At 44.4% G+C, this 17,367-nt stretch overlaps 1 protein-coding gene across 1 annotated transcript in view; it reads left to right on the forward strand.

The window, feature by feature from the left end:
- The window catches only part of LOC136886715 (Fanconi anemia group J protein homolog), a 420,988-nt gene extending 403,621 nt beyond the window's left edge, over positions 1 to 17,367 (forward strand). Inside the window, exon 6 of the mRNA XM_067159520.2 lies at positions 17,108 to 17,367. Coding sequence (XP_067015621.2) covers positions 17,108 to 17,367 — 260 coding nt within the window. The remainder of the gene's footprint in view (positions 1 to 17,107) is intronic.

The following is a 17,367-nucleotide window of genomic DNA, read 5'->3' on the forward strand; positions in this document are numbered from 1 at the left end:
AAAATTTCAGTCTTTAATGGGCCCCAGATTTTTCTGAGATTATTTTGGAAGCTCTTCTATTTTTCCTGTTTTCATGGAGAACATAGGCCCACACTCTGTAGCATACAGAGATTCTGTTTTTTTTTTTAACGCTTTGTACTGCCTGATTTCATTTTTGATGGTGTGGACTCTTATTACTACAGGTATCCTTGGTCAGTTCGTAATCTTGCTCCAGTTTCCTTGCTCTTAATTTTAATTTATTTGCTTCTTTGTTGGGTTGAATAGATTATTTTTTTTTTTTTAATCCAAACTTCGGCAGAGCCCTCACAAATACCAGTGCTAGGTCAGCCATTAAATGGCCACCATCCTACTACGCTGGCGTAGCAGCGGGAGAGGTGATACTCCCACGTGGCGCGTCCCAGGTGGCGGATAGGGGGGTCCTAACCGGCTTGCCGGCGGACTTAAGGGAAATAAAATAGCTCTCGCGGAGCAAACACACAACCCCTGTGGGTGGGGGACGCAGACGAAGAATACACCCACAGTATCCCCTGCCTGTCGTAAGAGGCGACTAAGAGGGGTGACCAAGGGATGATTTTATTAGAAGCATGAAACTACTTGTGATTAGTACCATCACGCGGGGAACATAATGGGTCGCCTTTACTTGCGAGTAGTACCACTATGTTATGTACACAATAGGTTTGTGATTAGTAGCTAATAATAATAATAATAATAATAATAATAATAATAATAATAATAATAATAATAATGCTATTTGCTTTACGTCCCACTAACTACTTTTTCGGTCTTCGGAGACGCCGAGGTGCCGGAATTTAGTCCCACAGGAGTTCTTTTACGTGCCAGTAAAGCTACCGACACGAGGCTGTCGTATTTGAGCACGTTCAAATACCACCGGACTGAGCCAGGATCGAACCTGCCACGTTGGGGTCAGAAGGCCAGCGCCTCAACCGTCTGAGCCACTAAGCCCGGCCTGTGATTAGTAGCAACAGAAGGGGAGTTTGTATGGGTTTTAAAGTACCCGTGATTAGTACCATTGTGAGGAACACCATGGGTTTGCGTTGCAAATGAGTGGCGCCATTATGTGCGAAACACCGTAGGTCTGCATTACCTGTGCGAAGTACAATACTGTGAGTAGTAGGCTACTATAATGCGTGGAACCCCGTGAATCTACATTATTTTTGATTACTGCCGCAATATGACAAATACCATGGTTCTACTTTACTAGCTATGATAAGTACCATTGTGAGGAGCCGTTAACCTGGATTTTGGACCCCTTCAGGCAACAAGTATCCTCGATTCAGGTTTGTGCTTTAGAAGCAGTCCCTTGGTCAGTAATACTATTGTTTATGATAGTTTCTTAGTCGGATCCACTGATTATTTTAAATTCAAATAGGCCTACATCCATTCATTCTTCATCATCGTGTTTTTTATTCTGGTCAATGGATGATTTTGAAGTTATGAATTGTCATTACATTTCGTATCATTATGGGCCGATGACCTAGATGTTAGGCCCCTTTATACAACAAGCATCACCGAGCTCGATAGCTGCAGTCGCTTAAGTGCGGCCAGTGTCCAGTATTCGGGAGATAGTAGGTTCGAACCCCACTGTCGGCAGCCCTGAAAATGGTTTTCCGTGGTTTCCCATTTTCACACCAGGCAAATGCTGGGGCTGTACCTTAATTAAGGCCACGGCCGCTTCCTTCCGACTCCTAGCCCTTTCCTGTCCCATCGTCGCCATAAGACCTATCTGTGTCGGTGCGACGTAAAGCAACTAGCAAAAAAAAAAAAAAAAAAAAAACCAAGCATCATCGTCATCACGACCGTAGGATTTTGAGAATTTAGTAGACTTACCCACTTATTAAATGCCAACGGCCGTAGCCGTGTTGAAACACCGGATCCCGTGAGATCTCCGAAGTTAAGCAACATTGGGCGTGGTCAGAAGTTGGATGGGTTGCCACGCGCTGTTGGTGGGGGGTAAGGGAATGGAGGAGCGGAAAGGAACTGGCCACCCTACCGCACGTAAACTCCGGCTCAGGACACCTCTGCGGAGGTTCGGACCTGCCTTCGGGCAGAATAACCCTTACCTTACTTATTAAATTTGTTATTCTATACAACAGACCACGATGTATTCACAACGACAGCTAACCTCCAGCTGAGCGCGCGTCACCATTGTGGAGCAGTGTCCTCTCACTGCCTACCAGGGAAACCCCAGAAGGTCAACGCTTCCATCGTCTGAGCCACTCAGCCTGATACAAGTATTATAAGAGACATAATTTTGTCCTGAAAAAGGGTTCTATAATGTACGCTAAAGCTACCGACATCGGTCTCTAATATACAACTCTGCTGGAATGTGAACCCGTAATCTTGAGCATTATGAGGCAAGCATCCAACCAACCACACAACGCAAATTGTCGAACTCCTAAAACTACTGAGTTAGCAAGGCATTGTCGGGATAAAAAAAAAAAAGAATGGGGGTATGGCTTTTAGTGCCGGGAGTGTCCGAGGACAACTTCGGCTCGCCATGTGCAGGTCTTTCTTGATGTGACTCCGGTAGGTGACCTGCGCGTCGTGATGAGGATTAAATGATGAGGAAGACGACACTTACACCCAGCCCCCGTGCCATCGAAATTAACCAACGATGGTTAAAATTCCCGACCATGCCGAGAATCTAACCTGGGACGTCTGTGACCAAAGGTTAGCACGCAAACCATTTAGCAATGGAGCCAGACATTTGCGGGATAACTTTTTTTTTAGTTGTTTTACGTCGCACCGACACAGATAGGTCTCTTATGGCGACGATGGGACTGGGAAGGAAGCGGCCGTGGCATTAATTAAGGTACAGCCCCAGCATTTGCCTGGTGTGAAAATGGGAAACCACGGAAAACCATTTTCAGGGCTGCCGACAGTGGGGTTCGAACCTACTATCTCCCGAATACTGGACACTGGCCGTACTTAAGCGACTGCAGCTATCGAACTCGGTGGGATAACTCTTGCGGATAGTAACATTACATAGCGATTTTTGCTAACGTGGGGAATAAACACATCGACGCCTAAGAAACAATAGACCGAGCTCGACAGCTGCAGTCGCTTAATTGCGGCCAGTGTCAAGTAGGCCTAGCCTATTCGGGAGACAGTGGGTTCGAACACCAATGTCGGCAGCCCTGAAGATGGTTTTCCGTGGTTTCCCATTTTCACACCAGGCAAATGCTGGGGCTGTACCTTAATTAAAGCCACGGTCGCTTCCTTCCCACTCCTAGCTCCTTCCTGTCTCATCGTCGCCATAATACCTATTTGTGTCGGTGCGACGTAAAGCCACCAGCAAAAAAAGAAACAATAGGGCTTACCTCGTATAAAACAAAGCTCGTTCTGTTCATTATTTTCCTTAAGACTGGCCATCCCCTTGTGGGTGAGGGCGGTAGAATTACACCCAGGGTATACCCTGTCTATCGTAAGAGGCGACTAAAAGGGGCCCCAAGGGCTCTGAACTGGGGAGCGTGGGGTGGTGATAACGGGGCTTTTACCTTAGTCCTGGCAATGTTTCCACTTACTTGTACCAGGCTCCTCACTTTCATCTATCCCTTTCGACCTCCCTTGGTCAGCGCTTGCTCTTTTCCGACCCGACGGTATTAGAGTAGGCCTATTTGCAAAGTGTCGGATCCCTTCTAATGTTTCTCTTCGATTAGTGTTATGGGCTATAGAGAATGGTTCTCTAGTTGTACTTCCTCTTAAAACAATAATTTACCAGGCGAGTTGGCCGTTCGGTCAGAGGCACGCGGCTGTGAGCTTGCATCCGGGAGATAGTGGGTTCGAATCCCACTGTCGGCAGTCCTGAAGATGGTTTTCCATGGCCATTTTCACACCAGGCAAATGCTGGGTCTGTAACTAATTAAGGCCACGGCCGCTTCCTTCCCACTCCTAGCCCTTTCCTGTCCCATCGTCGCCAAAAGACCTATCTGTGTCGGTGCGACGTAAAGCAACTAGCAAAAAAAAAAATAAATTAATAATTACCGAGCTCGATAGCTTCAGTCGCTTAAATGAGGGTAGTGCCCAGTATTCGGGAGATAGTGGGTTCAAACTCCACTGACGGCAGCTCTGAGGATGGTTTTCCGTGGTTTCCCATTTTCACACCAGGCAAATGCTGGGTCTGTAACTAATTAAGACCACGGCCGCTTCCTTCCCACTCCTAGCCCTTTCCTGTCCCATCGTCGCCAAAAGACCTATCTGTGTCGGTGCGACGTAAAGCAACTTGTAAAAAAAGAAAAAACTAAACAGTAATCACCACCACCACTAAGACTGGTCACGCATTCCAGCCCCGTGTGGATATGCAGTCCATCACAACAGTGTTCGTTGCTTTGATGCCGATATGTAGAGCCTAAAGGAAAATGAATCTTATTGTACCGTATTGTAGGAATGTATATTTTCATGAAGTAGGCTATTTATGCAAGCCTACAGTATAATACTTGTTAGGTTCATTTTCCTTTACACATTGGCACAAGAAAATAAACGCAACGCAAATTGTTCTGATGGACTGGATATCAATATGTGGCTGGGAAGCGTCACCGGTTTTTAAGGGAAATACTGGATAGGAGGAGCATTGTCATGAGCCTCCGTGGCTCAGACGGCAGCGCGTCGGCTCTCACCGCTAGATACCGTGGTTCAAATCCCGGTCACTCCATGTGAAATTTGTGCTGGACAAAGCGGAGGCGGGACAGGTTTTTCTCCTGGTACAGCGGTTTTCCCTGTCATCTTTCATTCCAGCAACTCTCTTCATTCTCATTTCATAGCATCTATAAGTCTTTAATAAATTACTTTGGGAGTGACGACCCCATCGTACTAATAGCCTATACAGTACATATATGATCCATTCATTACAACCCTGACCCGGTCAATGACTGGAAAACAGGTTGTAGGGTTTTCATTTTCAGGAGCATTGTCGTATTCGCGGTTTGGGAGTTTTGGCATAGGAGCGATGAAATATTTTCCTATAAACAGCTCTTTGGAAGTAAGGCATTGCGGGAACAAATCGTGGGGACAATGGCCATATTAGAGCACCTTTTAAGCCTGCATCGCACGTTCGTTGTGTTCTTTATTCCCAGCTCGTAGTGAGCACTCGCTTCTTTGTTGAGAAGAATGTTCATCTTGTCTGGTTAGAGCGTGGACACTCAGTGAGGCTGCTGAAATCAAATTAGAGTTCTGCATTACTGAAGCTTTTAGAGCTAGTTGAGAGGCCCTACCCTGCTCTCTGGGGAGTGGTGAGGGGGTGATGTTATCGAGCTGGCGGGGGGAGGGAGAAATGATACCTCCCCCACTCCCTCTGCCGTCAACTACGCGCTCACTTCACAGCAAGCCAGGGGAAGGTGTGCTGTGCTGTGCTGTGCTGTGCTGCTGTACATTTTAAAAGGCGATGCCAAATAATGAATGATACTGCTAAAAATATATATATATTTGGAAGCGTTTTTAAAAGCAGGGTTTCCCATGGATAAAGTATCGATTTACGTTCAAATTAGGGGGTAAACTTCGCGTTCGCACATTTTCTCCGCCACATGGAAAAACATAGACTCATGGGTATGTTTTTGGCGCTTACAAGTCGAGACAGTGAGTACAGATTCTTTGGTTATTCCCCTCTTACGACATACAGAATGTAGGCTAACCTACAGATAATACATCCTTTCATTTTGGCTTTTAACTTAGATTTACACTCCTCGACGAAGGGTGCATGGAAAGAAAAAAAAACCAGGACGCTTTTAGGCCCCTTTCACACGATCCACTGCTTTACACGCGACTCCACTTCTCAGACACTCTGTTTTTCCTTCCTGCAACTTGCCGGCAACTCCTAGTACCATCCACATCTTTTGCGTCTGTTTCACTGTGCACCATGAAGGCGAACGTTATCCTTGGGATTTGTATTCTTACGAAAATTTGGAATTTGGAATCACTTCTCGGGAAACTTCATTTCTCGTTTGAAGTGTTTTATTTCATTTGAATACTCTGTCGTTCGTAAATATCACAGACAAGGACGATTTTGTATTTCTATTAAGATGTAGTGTTTACAGTGCACTATGTCTTCTGGTATGGCCTAGAATAAAATTGTTACTTTCATTGACCTGTCTCAGTCTTATACTTGGCTTTGACAATATGAAAGTGGCTGAGGTATGAGTGACGCTAGTAATGCCATTCTTTATGCAGCCAGTCTCTGCTACGAATAGTGTGAAAATGTCGCTCATAGGGTCGGTTGGTGGACGCATTTCAGTGGGCTTGGCAGACTGATGTGCAATAGCAACTTCTGGCTCAGTGAGGAAAGCAACGGGAAACTACCTCATTCCTCATTTCCCTAGTACGCCTCTTCAGTGACACCTAGGCCATCTATGACAGCTAATGGTGAATCTGTTGAGGATCCAACCAGCCTTTGGGCTGAATACCCAACATACACACATTATTAACTTTTCAGCATCTATGAATGGAACCTATATTTTGAAACAAAATCTTCGAACATGTGGCGCACAGAGTGTTGTCCATCTGAACGAACTAACCTGATTTAGTGAGCTTCCGATCGCCAAGAGTGGAAGACACTTCAGGCCGGTTGACAGCAGCTTGCTGTTGACGAGAGTGGACGGAGGTTGCGCCACACGAAGTGTCTCGTGTGAATGCTACGGGTTAGAAGTGTGACAAACGGTTACTTTCATGTAACTGCTACAACTGTCGCTGCTACAATGCAGTAACTGTGAAAAGTTACAGTTAAAAATAACGTCCAACGTTACTAACCTTTTATTGGTCACAGGCTGGTCACGGCTTCAAGCTTGTCTCTTTATAGCTGTGTTGCGAAGTCCCATTCATTCACTCGCACATGCGCGCACGCATCACTACGCTGTTGAAAGTCGGTGCAGCAAAACACGCATTCCTATTTGCTATGAAGTTAACGAGAGGCAGACAACGGATGAAATGATAAGACAACATAGCGTCTTTTCTGAAATCTAGAGGAGTGAGTTTGACAATGCCCCGATCAAGGATAGAAGACAAGAAAACATGATGATCTGTCTGCCAAACCTCGACACAAACCGGTACAAGAGGATCGATTAAGTAAAATGAAGTAATGTTATGTTATCTGTAATATCAGTATGGAAAGTTAGCATACCGTTGTAATTTATTTATGGTACAAGAACAATTATACGGTTGAAACTTATAATAATAGACTATTATAATGTAGTTGAATGTCATAACAGTTTACACTTTAGTTTCCAGATGCCAGCAGCAACATAAACCAATTCACTATAGAGTATATTATACATTAACTTATACATATGTATTTCAGTTAAAGCAATCACCCACGAAAGCGTTGTCACTTGGAAGACATGCGTACTATCTGAACTCTGAAGGTCACATTCTGTGACTGTAAGCTGCTACTAGTGACAGTTCCCACTTCCCAGTTATTGTTTGTTATTCTCTTGTCGTTACTTGGTAACCTGTTATTTTTTGTCCTCGTCACATGTGTAACAGTGATAGGCGTGTAACTGTGACAAAGTAACTGCTACGTTATTTTTCAGCCATCTCTACTACCGGTCCCTTTCTACACCCCTGGTGGAGTGGAATAGAGTGGATCGTGTGAAAGGGGCCTTTGTGTTTGGGTAGAACGAGTGTATCACCGAGAGTATTTAACTTACGATTATATTTAATGTCTCAATTGACAGACAAAAGAGGAGTCTATCTATTACAAAAAGTAACTGAAAAATCTGAAACTTGTTTTCCATGAAACAGTGCTTCAAAGTAAGGCAAAATTTATGCTAAATGTGTGACGTCACACGCGTACTCTGTTATAACATGGCGCTGTGTCAGGTTTCACATGTAGGCATCTTTCTATTTCTGCCTATGTGGGTTTTTCCTGGCCCTTATTGCCTGATTACACCGCTATTTGATACCCATCACCACATCTGGCCTGTAACATGCAGGGCATGGGGACTGTAGATTAGAACGGTTGCCACGTGGGGGGAGCGGGCTTGCCTCCCCCCCCCCCCCCCCCGAAAAGAAAACACTAGCGCGCTCAGTTGGAGGTTAGCTGTCGTTGTGAATACTTCGTGGTCACTTGTATAGAGTAACAAATTTAATAATAGAAAAGAAAGTTTTGATTAAGATTCGGCAAAAACGCGCAAAAGAAAAAGTTGAAACGAGAAAAGAGAAGGATAAAAGAAATGAAACTAAAATAGCGTAATAGGCGTTACTTCGAGGAATGGAAACAGCGAAAACAAATCTACAGTAAGTATCTACTTTGAAGTAAATGGAGGTGCATCTACATCAAGTACGACTTTGTTAGAAGTCGGGAAAATTGAACCAGTGGATTTGAAAATTCCACAGTTGGATGTGATTGAAGAAACTGCTCGTGAATAACGTTGGAACCGCATTGAAGTCTACGAAACCCTGAAAACCCGGCGGCCGTTACAATACTGACAGCCTGCCGCCATACTTTTTTTGAGATTTGTTTACGTCACGCCGACATAGACTAAGTGTTATGGCGACGTTGGGATAGGAAACGGCTAGGAGTGGGAAGGAATATGTGATAATGATGATGATGATGATGATGATGGTGGTGGTGGTGGTGGTGGTGACGATGTTTAAAGGGGTCTAAAATCTAGGTCATCGGTCCCTAATAGTAGAAGATGAAACGAATTTTAATGATGATTAAAATTTTAAAATTTATCCACTGACCAGAATTTTAAAAATGATGATAAAAAATGAATGCGAATTTAGAATAGACCTAATCAGTGGATCTCATTCTCAGTGCCTTATTTTCTTGTAAAATTGATTTTAAAATATTAGAATGTAATGAAATGAAATGAGGCATTGCCTTTGAAGTGAAAGCGTGGCACAGCCCCACCAGCATTTGCCTGGTGTGAAAATGGGAAACTACGGAGACCCCCCTTGAGGTCTGCCGACAGTGGAATTCGACCCCATTATCTCCCGAATGCAAGCTAACAGCTGCGCGAGCCTAATCGCACGGCGAACTCACACTCGGTGTGCATTATCCTTTGACTCCACATACGGGAGAAATAAAGAATTCCGAAAAATCGAGAGAAACATGAGTGTATCCACAATAGAATGGCAAGGCTCGTGAATTGTGACAAAATGAAAGACATTCTAGAACTCGTAAATATGTTGTTGTTGTTGTTGTTGTTGTTGTTGATGTTGTTTGAGTCATCGGTCCATAGATTGGTTTGATACAGCCCTCCATGCCACTCTATCCTGTGCTAACCTTTTCATTTCTACATAACTGCTAGATCCTATATCTGCTCTAATCTGCTTGTCATAAGTTATTCGTACCTTGGTCTACCCCTACCGTTCGTACCACCTACACTTCCCCCCCCCAAAACAACTGTACAAGATCTGGTTATCTTAAAATGTGCCCTATCATTCTATCTCTTCTTCTGGTCAAATGTAGCCAAATCGATCTCATCTCACGAATTCGATTCAGTATCTCTTCATTCGTAATTCTGTCTACCCATCTCACCTTTAGCATTCTTCCGTAACACCACATTTCAAAAGCTTCTATTCTCTCTCTCTTTCTGAACTACTTATCGTCCATGTTTCACATCCATACAATGCCACGCTCCAGACGAAGGTCTTAAAAAACATCTTTCTAATTCATATATCACCGAGCTCGATAGCTGTAGTCGCTTAAGTGCGGCCAGAATCCAGTATTCGGGAGATAGTAGGTTCGAACCCCACTGTCGGCAGCCCTGAAAATGGTTTTCCGTGGTTTCCCATTTTCACACCTGGCAAAAGCTGGGGCTGTACCTTAATTAAGGCCACGGCCGCTTCCTTCCCACTCCTAGCCCTTGCCTGTCCCATCGTCGCCATAAGACCTATCTGTGTCGGTGCGACGTAAAGCAACGAGCAAAAAAAAAAAATATATATATAAAAAAAATTCATATATCAGTGTTCGAGGTGAACAAATTTCTTTTTTTAAGAAAGGCCTTCATTGCTAGTGCTAGTCTGCATTTTATGTCCTCCTTACTTCTGTCATAATTAGTTAATTTGCTACCCAAGTAACAATATTCATCTACATCCTTTAACACTTCATTTCCAAATCTAATATTTCCTGCATCACTTCACTTTGTTCGACCGCACTTCATTACTTTTTTTTTTTTTTTTTTTTTTGCTAGGGGCTTTACGTCGCGCCGACACAGATAGGTCTTATGGCGACGATGGGATAGGAAAGGCCTAGGAGTTGGAAGGAAGCGGCCGTGGCCTTAATTAAGGTACAGCCCCAGCATTTGCCTGGTGTGAAAATGGGAAACCACGGAAAACCATTTTCAGGGCTGCCGATAGTGGGATTCGAACCTACTATCTCCCGGATGCAAGCTCACGGCCGCGCGCCTCTACGCGCACGGCCAACTCGCCCGGTCTTCATTACTTTTGTTTTGGAATTATTTATTTTCATCTTGTGTTCCTTCCCCAAGACTCTGTCCATACCATTCAGCAATTTCTCCAGATCATTTGCAAAGTCAGATAAAATAATATCATCGGCAAATCTCGGGGTTTTGATTTCCTCTCCTTGAACTTTGATACCCTTTCCAAATCCCTATTTGATTTAATTTATTGTCTGTTCTATGTAAACATTGAAAAGGAGAGAGAGGACAAACTGCAGCCTTGCGTCACTCCTTTCTGGATTGCTTCTTCTTTTTCAAAGCCCTCTGTTCTTATCACTGCAGGCTGATTTTTGTATAGATTGTAGATAATTCACCTTTCTCGGTATCTGATCCCGATCAACTTCAGAATCTCAAACAGCTTGGTTCAATCAACGTTACTGAATGCCTTTTCTAGATCTACGAACGCCACGTACTTGGGCTTGTCTTTCTTAATTCGGTCTTCTAAGATCAGACGTTAAGGATTGCTTCACGTGTTCCCGCATTTCTTCCGAAGCCAAATTGATCTTCTCCCAACTAAGTTTCAACTCGTCTTTCCATTCTTCTGTAAATAATACGAGTTAAATTTTTGCAGGCGTGAGATAGTAAACTAATGGTGCGGTAATTTTCACACTTGTCAGCACCGGCTTTCTTGGGAACAGGTATAACAACATTCTGTCGAAAATCAGATGGCATTTCTCCTGTATTATACATCTTACATACTAAACTCAACAACCTCTCCATGCTGGTTTCTCCTAGGGCAGTCAGTAGCCTAATTCAGAGAATATGTCATCAATTCCCGGTGCCTTGTTCCTATATAGGTCTCTCAAAGCTCTGTGGAAATCTGACCTCGAAATTGGGTCTCCCATGTCATCAGCATCAGCAGCCCCTTCTTGTTCCAGAACACTATCATCATCGTGGTAAATATAAAATTAATCTAATTATTATTTGGAGCCATCCTAGTGGTATAAGGATAGCGTGCCTTCCTCTTATTCAAAGGGTTTGGGTTCACTTGATATGATATTTTCTCAAGCTCTTAGTTACAGGAAGCAGGCGCACAGTGAGAAGATGACGTTACTGACCAATATACATAGAGGAACACTGGTTTTCATGGTTAGAACGGCGTGGGGAAAACTGAGGACGTTAATTCGAGATAGACCTCAGGCGCGAAAAACATATCCTTGTTAGTATATAGGGGAACTTGAGCATGCCATTCATTGCTGAATAACAGTTCCCAGCTTATGTGCTAAATTTATGTTCACCGAGCTCGATAGCTGCAGTCGCTTAAGTGCGGCCAGTATCCAGTATTCGGGAGATAGTGGGTTCGAACCCCACTGTCGGCAGCCCTGAAAATGGTTTTCCGTGGTTTCCCATTTTCACACCAGGCAAATGCTGGGGCTGTACCTTAATTAAGGCCAGGGCCGCTTCCTTCCCATTCCTAGCCCTTTCCTGTCCCATCGTCGCCGTAAGACCTATCTGTGTCGGTGCGACGTAAAACAACTAGGAAAAAAAAATTATGTTCTGTTACTTCTCATTTAATAATTAGTTGCTTCCAGTGATTGTTTACTTCCTGTGGTTGTTTTGAACGCGGAGTGGTGTCGTCTAGTGGAAGAATCTATTATACCGTCAAGTGAACAGCGGCATTAAATTAAATAATATAACAAGACGACGTCAGGCAAACTTAAGAGCAATGAACAGCTGATTGACTGCAAATCTACAGAAAGTCAGTATTGCAGAAGAGTTTTCATGCCTAGGACCATCGAAAATTCAGCATGCAGGCGTAATTTTTCTAGTTAAACATGGAAGACGCAATGTCTGGTGTCACCGTGTGAAATCCAAAGAAACTTGCATCAGTAGGCAATGCTAGGCGCTCTCGCCTTTCCTTTATTACAAGAGTGCCCATCGCAGTGTTACACGGTCTGAATGTTATTTCACACCTTCTTTGGTTGAATGTAACCGTCGCTTATTGGTAGCGGGCCATGTCACTCCGGACAACATCCTTTGAATGTTGGCATCTCTGATCTTGACCATTGTCAGTGACAGTCCACGTGGAGTTCTTCAAAAGCGTGCCGGTCCTGAAGCCGGCTCGCTTGTCAGGTCTCCAGTGTTTCACAGCTACACGCAGTTCTGTGCAGTCTCGCTGCTCGCTCTCAGTACTTGACAACGCTGTGTCCCGAGTTGGGGAAATCCTGGCACTCTGTGGACAAGGAATGTAAACACAGCCGGCCAGCTAGGCTTCAAAGGTGTGCCGGTCGTTAACGAGGAAATCGCATGAATTATACCTCCTCCGCTCATTAGCGAGTGCGGGAAATCTTGCAAGGAGTAACTCGATGTGCGCAACTCGGCTCGTCGCCTGTAGAATTTCCAGACAGCAGCACAATCGGGATGTCGAAACTGGTAGTAAAGCCGCCTAGATGGCACCTCTTCAGAAGGTCTGCAACTCGGCAGCAGAGGCCATACATTTTCCATCGTTCTTCCGCGCACAAGGCAACTAGCATTGCGCATGCGAACTGGACATTTTTTTGCCTCATTCAGCGATATCGTCAGCATTCTGATTGCCGAGCGAGTGGCTTTACAGTTTGAGTCACATAGCTGTCAGCTAGCATTCGGGTTCGAACCCCACTGCGGCAGCCCTGAAGGTTTATTTTCTATTTTCACTCCGGGCAAATACTGGAACTATAAAGGCCACGGCCACTTCCTTCCCACTCTTAGCCCATTCCTGCCCCATCGTCACCATTCTGATTTGTTGACCTCTAGTGAGGTGTGTTCCTCGTCAGGGCCAAGGTCTGAGGGATGGAGTCCTACGCAGTGGATTATGCATGATCCTAATTCCCTTGTCAAATCATGTATGCTGCTCGAATTATGAAAGTTAAATCTGCCCACCTTTTTTGTGATGAATAATCATAAAGCAGCTTATTACTCATTCTGCATTTAACTAAATCACTGTGGATAATAATTAATCCATCACTGAATACATTTTCCTACCCAGGACTTGCAGCCAACAGTCACCTGTTGGTAACGTTAATAATGAAGCTATTTTCACGCTGAATGCAGTGCAGTGCTCTTTACAGTCATTGAGCCGGTATAGTATATCAACAAATTTGACTCATAAAATGCTCAGATGATGCAAAAAATATTCATCCTAGCTCATTCCAGTGTGAGGATCTGTCATTGTACTGTTAGGAAGGCTTTTTGAAATAGGCTACTTGAGTTCTAGCTGTTGGTAAGAAATATCGAATGAGGCCTTGTGGGGATCACAACCGCAAGTTGTTGGGTTTTGTGCTATGATCACGATATCAACAGTCACATAAAACTGAAGGTTCTGTGGCCAAGATCACGATATCAACAGTCACATAAAACTGGACGTCCTGTGAAGATCACGACATCAACAGTCACATAAAACTGAAGGTTCTGTGGCTAAGATCACGATATCAACAGTCACATAAAACTGGAGGTCATGTGACTAAGATCACGATATCAACTGTCACATAAAACTGAAGGTTCTGTGGCTCAGATCACGATATCTTCAGTCATACAAAACTGGTTGCTGTGTGGTTATGATCAGGATTTGATCGTTCACATAAACCTGGAGGTCTGGCTATGATCACGGTATCATCAGTCGTATAAAACTTGAGATCCTGTGGCAATGATGACAGTATCTACAGTCACATGAAACTGGAGGTCCTGTGGCAATGATGACAGTATCTACAGTCACATGAAACTTGAGGTCCTGTGGCAATGATGACAGTATCTACAGTCACATGAAACTGGAGGTCCTGTGGCAATGATGACAGTATCTACAGTCACATGAAACTGGAGGTCCTGTGGCAATGATGACGGTATCTACATTTACATAAAACTGAAGGTCATGTGGCTATGATGACTGTATCTACAGTCACATGAAACTTGAGGTCCTGTGGCTATGATGACTATCTAGTCACATGAAACTTGAGGTCCTGTGGCTATGATGACAGTATCTACAGTCACATGAAACTGGAGGTCCTGTGGCAATGATGACAGTATCTACAGTCACATGAAACTGGAGGTCCTGTGGCTATGATGACAGTATCTACAGTCACATGAAACTGGAGGTCCTGTGGCATTGATGGCAGTACTACAGTCACATGAAACTGGAGGTCCTGTGGCAATGATGACAGTATCTATGGTCACATGAAACTTGAGGTCCTGTGGCTATGATTACAGTATCTACATTCACATAAAACTGGAGGTCGTGTGGCTATGATGACAGTATCTACAATCACATGAAACTTGAGGTCCTGTGGCTATGATCACCATATCATCTGCCACTTAAAACTGGGATATTTCTTTTTATATCTGTAACTGTGGTGGACTTTATATTCCGGGCTACCCATGGTGTGTATGTCAACTTGTTCAAACGTGTGTGACAAGCATCTTCGTCGACATAAACTCTCCATTTTATCATTTATTTCCGTGCGGTCTCATTTCCTATGGGTTTGTCGATGAAGCACCCCATTTCACCCTGATGACGATGTCAGTGAGGCGTGATAGGGACTCCACAATATACCGGCACCTGAGGTGTGAGTTATACTGTTCCATGACCTCTGAACAGCCTCCCGTAATGCACAGAGAATGTTCCGATTAGAGTCAACGGTGTGTACATCTCTCTCGACGGAATCCTAGATTTAATAAACAGGATTGAGTTCGGGTGCCCTTAGCGGCCAAGGAGTGTTCATACCAATCAGCGACAAATCGGAAGCGACTGTACGCTACATTGTCGTATAGCAAATACCGGCCTCCTGCAGTATACTGAGGGTGATTAAATGGGTGGACATGATCTGACAGGAGGTTTCTATATCGCTCTTTGGTGAAGGACGTTGTCAGGTGTACCATTTCATCCCAAGGGAACAGTCCTGATACAGTGATACACCAGCCTCCGGCCTGAAACTGGTACCACGAGTGATTTGTCCAGGCTATCATTGTCTATGCTTTGAGATGGTGATCCTGTGTCAGTGTCATTCTTCGTGACTTGTGACGTGCGGTGGCCAGTGGTATTCAAGTGGGGCGCTGGTTTCCTTGTCGATTGGGAGGGGATGGTCCTGGATGGTATGGCATTGAATTCGCGAGTTATCTGTAGCAATGTGTGACGCATATCCACTCTTACAATCCAAGTCAGTCGACGATGACCCCTATCATCAACATACTGTACTCCACGGCACCTGACCTTGGCGATCGTGGGTTTACACTCCGGACAGGGTGACCCATGGAAGGCCCATTGTCTGTACGACTTCGGCCATGGAACAGAGCATACTTATGACACCGGCAGTCTGTCCGCGGTTAAACGCGCCGAAGACTGAGCGAGTTGGCATTGCGGTTAGGGGTGCGCAGCTGTGAGCTTTCATGAGGGAGACTGTGAGTTCGAGCCGCATTGTTGGCAGCTCTAAAAATGGCTTTCCATAGTTTCCCATTTTCACACCAGGCAAATACTTGCTTTGTCCCTTAGTTAAGGCCACGTCCGCTTTCTTGCCAATCCTAGCCCTTTCCAATCCCACCGACGACATAAGACCTGTCTGTATCGTTGCGAACGTGAAGCAAATTCAAAAACAAAAAGAAAATAATAATTGTAAAACCGCACCGAGATATCGTGTCTTACCCATACTGTGATCACCTGTAACAGTGGTGGTGGTGGTGATTACTGTTTTAAGAGGAAATACAGCTGGGTAATCGCTCTATTAACACTGAAATGAAATGGCGTATGGATTTTAGTGCCGAGAATGTCCGAGGACATGTTCGGCTCGCCAGATGCAGGTCTTTTGATTTGACTCCCGTAGGCGACCTGCGCTTCGTGATGAGGATGAAATGATGAAGACAACACATAGTACATCCAGCCCCCTTGCCAAAGAAAAATGAACCAATGATGGTTAAAATTCCTGATCCTGCCGGGAATCGAACCCGTGAACCCTGTGACCAAAGGACAGCACTTTAACCATTTAGCCATGGAGCCGGACTCTATTAACACTAATCAGAGGGGTCCGACACTTCGAAAAATGAATGTATCGGCCAAAGGAAGACAAGGGCCACGAAAGCCGTGAAAATGAAAGACTCCCCAGGCCTCAGAAACTTAATATTGTGGAGGTCTGAAAAGATTGACCAGAGGAGGTTGGGTAGAATAGATGAAAGTGAGGAGCCTGTCACAAGTAAGTGGAAGCAATGCCAGGACTCAGCTAAAGGCCTCGTGGTCGCCAATCCACGCTCCCAAGATAAGAGTCCCTGGGGCCTTTTTGAGTCGCCTCTTACGATAGGCGGGGGATACCGTGGGTGTTACTCTACCGTCTGTAAGAGGTCTGACATCATAGTCATGAACCATGCCGACCACAGCGCCATTTTGCCGGAACGACAGCTGTCTGTAGTTCAGTTGCTCATCATTAGAGTCCAGATATTTAGGCAGTATTAGGTTAGAATGCAAACCAAACTAATTGGTCTACCCGCTCTTTCATAGTGTAGCGAGAGTAACATAAATTGTTGGGGTTCTAATAAGCCGGGACCCTACTGCTTATGCAAATCTCATAGCAGAACTGTTGTTCAAGTAGCATAGCCTACTTTTTTTTCGCTTTAGTATGTTTGCGTTCTAACCTATATTACAGCCAAAAAGTCCGGGCTGTACTCATCACGTATGCTTATATTCCGTGTCTTTTACTCTATTTTAATTTGATGGTAATTTTGTTTTTCTTGCACAGATCCACTCATCAAGACAGAAGATGGCAACATTGTCAATGTTCGGGAGAAAAATACAACCAGAAACAAGAAACCTGAACAGAGTTCTGACCCCGTAAAGACAGAAAAGGATCCTGTGTCCAGTAAAACTGACGCAAACCCGTTGCCAATAAATTCTCAAGTACAAAACGATTCGATTATCATCCCCGAGTCAGATGACGATGAAGATGGTCAAATTCGGAATGGTATCGTCGGTGAACCAGATCTTAAAAATGGTGAGTAG

This window comes from Anabrus simplex, chromosome X, assembly GCF_040414725.1.
Source record: "Anabrus simplex isolate iqAnaSimp1 chromosome X, ASM4041472v1, whole genome shotgun sequence".
NCBI classification, from domain to species: Eukaryota; Metazoa; Arthropoda; class Insecta; order Orthoptera; family Tettigoniidae; genus Anabrus; species Anabrus simplex.